Source organism: Mizuhopecten yessoensis, unplaced genomic scaffold (assembly GCF_002113885.1).
Source record: "Mizuhopecten yessoensis strain PY_sf001 unplaced genomic scaffold, ASM211388v2 scaffold8123, whole genome shotgun sequence".
Classification (NCBI taxonomy): domain Eukaryota; kingdom Metazoa; phylum Mollusca; class Bivalvia; order Pectinida; family Pectinidae; genus Mizuhopecten; species Mizuhopecten yessoensis.
The window spans coordinates 435,754-441,866 of NW_018407390.1; the positions used below are offsets into that span (position 1 = coordinate 435,754).

Consider the following 6,113-nt stretch of genomic DNA (forward strand, 5'->3'; position numbering starts at 1 on the left):
CATATGGCAAGCCGTTCGGGAGATTTTACCCATTTAAATACAGATATATGTATTTATTGCACATTTGAATAACATATATCTGTATTTTAAATAGAGATATCTGTATTTTAAATGCAGATATCTCTAATTATGACATAAATACAGATTATGCATAATTTTGTAATGTCAATATTTAAAATACAAATATCTACATTTCAAATAGAGATATCTGTATTTTAAATACAGATGTGTCCATTTACAAATGAATACAGATTCTCTATTTAAAATGAAGATATCTTTCTTTCAATTATGGACATCTGTTCTCTGTCAATAAATGAAGATATCTGTTTAATGGGTGAAAACCCAAACGGTTTGCCATAGCTTCATCCATGTTCAGAACATATCCAACATAATAAAACCAGGCCCTGGTATTTGTAGCCAAGACCATACGAACACAGGTAAAGGAACCACCTGTGAACCCAGGGTTATAAAACTTGTACTGGCCACATCCCAGTCACATCTTAATAACCGAATCAAATCAGAATGATCTCAGTAATGCTATATGGGCTAACTTGACCTTTCTGCACTCACCACTATTCCGGGGAATGCTTTTCCAGATTTGACCAGACCACAAGGTCTAAACTAGGGGGAGATAAGCTAGTAGTAAAAATGCAGCGAGATATTCTTCATAAAAACTTAGGGGCTGGTAGCCTGTCTACTTCAAACCATATTAGTTCATTTCTAATTATAAGACAGAAACTTACATAATAGTGTGTATTTCCTACTTAGTACATTGTAATTACCTCCAACTAATATAAGTACTGTAGTTTTAATACATATCTGTCAAATGATGCAAGCCAATCAAATGATGTTAACGATAGATTATTTTTTGTAATTTAATCCATCTGAGATCATTTGCAATGTGAAAAACCATTAAAACTGTTCAAAACAAAACACTTGGACTATATGTCCTCCATTATTTGCTATATCACAGCGGTGTGGGAAACACATACGACCACAGGGACGTGAATTCTCAGTCTTAGTACAATAAACCCCAAGATATTTGAAATCCTTAACTTTTCCTATTACAGTACCATTGTATGTACAATTAAGGTCATCAGGAATTATTTTTCTACCAAATACCATGATTTTAGTTTTGCTGATATTGACTGTAACGTGCCATAGGTTGGAATATGCAAATCCTCTGCCGCGTCTACTAGTAGTATAGTGTCATCAGCGTATAGCATAACATTTAGCTTCAGATAAACATATAATTCCTCCTCTAGCTGGTCGTTTATATTAGACAGACCTTTACAGTCACGTCATTTCATACAATCTTCTAAATTATTTAGAAAAAAGTGAAAATAAAAACGGGGAAAGATTATCGCCTTGCCTGATCCCAGAACTACACGGGAACACATTCGAGAATACGTCATCTTTCATCACTCTAGCCTTAATGCCATTGTACACATTTGTAATAATTCGAAAACATTTTCCACCTATATAATTCCAAATACCTTTTCTCCAAACACTATCGAAAGCCTTTTCAAAATCTATAAAGGCACAATATAATTGGGGTGGGTTTTTTTTTTTTTTTTTTTTAGATAATTAAATTAATGCATAAAGTGAAAATATATTGTCAATAGTGGAGTGATTTCTTCGAAATCCTACTTGATTTTCGAGAATGAGTTCTACATTATCTGCATATTTTTTCAATTTTTCATTAATTACAGCTATAGACAGCTTACCAAAGTAATTGGACGATAGATAGTGGCATCATACAAACTACCATTGTTCTTAAAAACGGGGATGATATTTCCCAGGAGCTAGGACTCAGGCACGTGACCAGTGTTAAAAATATAATTCAATAATTCAACATATAATGGCATCATTAATCATTTCTTAACTTAATATATTCGTTACATAGCATGTCGTCGCCAATTAACAGCCTTATCATTCTTTAACATTTTGACACATTTACTTTTATCATTTTATGCGCAACCGGTTGGACATTATAAATAAGTAATGAAATACAATCAAGACATCTCCAAAAGCTAAAAAGCTTACAACGATGTATATTACCGAGAAAGATACAGCGAAAGATTATTTCGTTCGGCAGTATTGGCTAATTTATAAAAACATTAGCTTCCACTTTTGACAGCCCAGTGAGCTCATCAATAGAAAACACATGATTATCTTCACCTTCTTTTTTTGTGTTAAAACATTAGCTAAAAAAAAATTCTTCAATACCAGCCTTGCACGTACATTTTACCTGTATTCATTATTTTCCAGTATTCTTTTGGATTTCTTGACCTTAGTGTCAGGAGTTTATTTTTAATCTCTAACTTATGCTTGATGACACACCGATTAAGTGATTTTTTGGTTTAACCGTTCCTTTACATACATTTCCTTTTGAGGTAAGCATTACCAAACTTTTTGTATAACCGTTTGGCTTTTCTATAATTTTGGCGAGCAGACTTACAGTCTCTCGTAAACCAAGTTTTCTTTTTAATTTAATAATATGTTTATTTACATAATTTGGCTAAGCGTGGTTAGTTCCAAATACATATTTGGCGCCATTTATAAATAGGTCACATAAATCATTAATGATAGAGTTGATAAAATTACTATTATCGTCATCAAGAGCGTTTTGAATTAATTAAGAGCCAGGCCAACCTAGATAGAGGACGAAGAATTAAATACGTTGTACTTTTAATCACCAAAGGGTTAAATTGATCTGAAAACTGGATATTTAAAAGATATCACAATTAAAGAAAATAAAAAAAAAGTTAGAATAAAAGAATGTATATCCTTAATTATATATATTGGTTAGCTATTTCAGGATTATTCAACTCAAAGTATAGTCTTGGATTTTAATAATAAAAAACAAATGCGTTTGTTTTTTTGGATTATTTACAGCATTTTTTACTATTTAAAATATAGTGTTTCTCTCATTATTGTAACAATAGTTATTTAATTGGACTGGAAAAATGGGCTATTTTCATTCCCTTTCCTTCCCATGCCAGAGTGGATTTTGTTTGCCATAGCCCAAGGGAAATAACTGCGAGAGCCTTATGCAATTTTTCACAAACAATGTCATTGCACATGCGCACTACTACCAAACGTGTTTGTAAACAAACCATAGGCCAACCTGACGTTGCAAGATGACTGAAGAAATTGATAAGGTCTGTATACGTTCATGCATTGATAACGAAAGACTCATTACATATAAAAAATAATATTTGATGATTTCAGATTCTGAGTGATTATTGTATTGATCTGATTGGAAAAGTTTCCAGTTACACACGGGACACCTGTCTGGTCTAAAAATGTTAATCTGACCTAGAAATCAGACACACACAACATGGTATGTGTACTGGGGCGTTACACATGAATGCAAACAAGTTATACTGCAGTAATCACCCATATATCAATTTTGCTTTAGATTCCAATTCGATATGCACGTAGGGTCTTGTTAAACACGGGGGCTTGAATAATAATGTTAACTCGTGCAGCCCTGAAAACACATCTGAACCACTCCAATTGAGAGGTTGGAATAGCTCATTATGAAATTTCAGGGGTGATTGAGTTAACTTCGGCAGGACTTAAGTAAAAATAATATACATTTTCTCATGTATACTTTATAAGAACATGATCACGGGAAGTGCTATTATAGTGTTTTAGGAGAAAGGAGCCAGTATCTCCAACAAAATTTCTCCTACAGCACATACAAATGTAGCCTTGCTCAAGTCCTGAAATCTTCAAGGGTAGGGCAGAGACATTGTTCAATCTCCTATATCACATATAGCCCTGCTCAAGTCCAATAATTTTCAGAGGGGAATTCAGATTAAGTTGTGTATTATTATCACTTTGCTGTTATTCTCTGTTTTCAGTTTCCATCAGTGGTAGAGTTGAATGTTGGTGGAAGACATTTTACAACTAGTCTCCTCACCCTGACCAAATCTGAAGGCACTATGCTGTCAGCCATGTTTAGCGGTAGCTATAATGTCAAGAAGGACAAAAATGGCCGATATTTCATCGATGCTGATGGTGACACTTTTGTACACGTGTTGAATTATCTAAGATATGGCGAGCTTCCGCCAGCACAACACGTCCAGTCTGTCTACCGCGACGCTGTTTACTTTGGACTCCATGGATTGTCAGAACAATTGGAACGTTATCCTAGCATGCTTTCCAAAATTCAACGTGACGCATATCGAACACAATTCCCTGGCTACCAAGATGTACTGGTGAAGATCATAGATACTGTCACCGACTCCAACAAAAAGATCATTGATACTACTTCAGATATTTTCATTGTATTGTTTTCTAAAGTAAAAAAAAACAAATTACCAAATTTTGATAAAAATCATGTGTGTGCTTACAAACCAAAAAATCGAGAGAACAAGCATGCTGATGTTTCCCTGGGCCCATGGGATGTCCCCACCAAAGAGAAAGACGTCATGAACTGTATAAATTTTGACCTCAAAGAGCAGGGATTTGTTGTAACCCACGACTCCCTTGGACAGTGCAATTACATGTGTGAAAAAATCCCAGGATCACCCGGTCAACTATTAGTAGAAAACTGTCGTTATGCCATGTTCAGAGTCACGTTTCATTGGTGGAAAATGTAATATTTGTCCGTGAACAATCTGTGGTCACAAGATTTAGAAATTGACATATGTACATTGTGATAATACAATACTGTAATATATTTATTTTTTTATATATTTCAGCTTATATACATACAGTTAATCATTTACAGAGTTTATGGAGGGGTTTATATGGAGGAAGGTGACAGGGAGGGATTTATAATGGGAGTTCAGGGCATTACATTAGGGAGCTCAGAAAGGGGTTTATCTAGAGGTCATCATAATGAAGGGGTTTCTGTAAGGGGTCAGAGAGGGTCTTTAATAGGGGGTTCATGCATTGGTTTATATAAGGAGTTCAGGCAGGGTTTTCTGTAGGTAGTCAGGGATGAGTTTATATAGGGGGTTCAGGGGGGGGGGGTGTTACATTTGTTCAGGGATGGATTTTTACAGGAGGTTTGTTTTTTTGAGTGATTTTACATTCGCATCACTACAATGTAGTTCAGTTATCCAGTAGACGATATATAGTGGAGTCGGGAAGGAATTATGAGGGTGGGGTCCAGGTAGAAAGTTCAGCGACTGGTTTACTGTAGATTGTTTTATTAACCTCATTCTCTACCAGTTGTAAGGTAAAATTGGTCTTTGTTAATCCGATACGGGTGGAGTTAACTGTACATGGGTAGATTGTTATATTGACATCAATCTCTACAAGGTTGGTCTTTGTTCATCCGATACCTATTGTACAAGGGTGGAGTTAACTGTACATGGGTAGATTGTTATATTGACATGAATCTCTACAAGGTTGGTCTTAGTTCATCTGATACCTACTGTCCAAGGGTGGAGTTAACTGTACACGGGTAGATTGTTATATTGACATCAATTTCTACAAGGTTGGTCTTTGTTCATCTGATGCCTACTGTACAAGGGTGGAGTTAACTGTAAATGGGTAGATTGTTATATTTACATCAATCTCTACAAGGTTTGTCTTTGTTCAGCTGATACCTACTGTACAAGGGCGGAGTTAACGGTACATGGTTAGATTGTTATATTGACATGAATCTCTACAAGGTTGGTCTTAGTTCATCTGATACCTACTGTACAAGGGCGGAGTTAACGGTACATGGTTAGATTGTTATATTGACATGAATCTCTACAAGGTTGGTCTTTGTTCATCCGATACCTACTGTACAAGGGTGGAGTTAACTGTACATGGGTAGATTGTTATATTAACATCAATCTCTACAAGGTTGGTCTTTGTTCATCCGATACCTACTGTACAAGGGCGGAGTTTGTTTATCTGATACCATACTTTTACATTGGTGGAGTATTACAGATTACAAGTATTTTTAATTTTTAACAAGCATACAAAAAATGATTACATAAATGTAGCAGACCTAGGTATACCAAATCTTGTGACATGTGCATTGGACCAATATCGGTGCAAAGCAGCATGTTGAAAAAAATATTATTGTCCCTTCAATCCATTATTTATTTTAAATCACTTCAATAAATGCCAGTAATAAGTTTGCCAACTACAGTGATTTT

The 6,113-nt window shown here is 35.0% G+C and overlaps 1 protein-coding gene across 1 annotated transcript; it reads left to right on the forward strand.

Annotated features, from left to right (window-relative positions):
* The first annotated feature begins 3,088 nt into the window (after positions 1–3,088).
* LOC110455016 (BTB/POZ domain-containing protein KCTD7-like) lies at positions 3,089–5,509 on the forward strand. The gene is made up of 2 exons (XM_021504894.1): positions 3,089–3,164; positions 3,873–5,509. Exons 1-2 carry the CDS (start codon positions 3,144–3,146, stop codon positions 4,611–4,613), a joined length of 762 nt encoding a protein of 253 aa, XP_021360569.1. The 5' UTR covers positions 3,089–3,143; the 3' UTR covers positions 4,614–5,509.
* Positions 5,510–6,113: the final 604 nt, after the last annotated feature.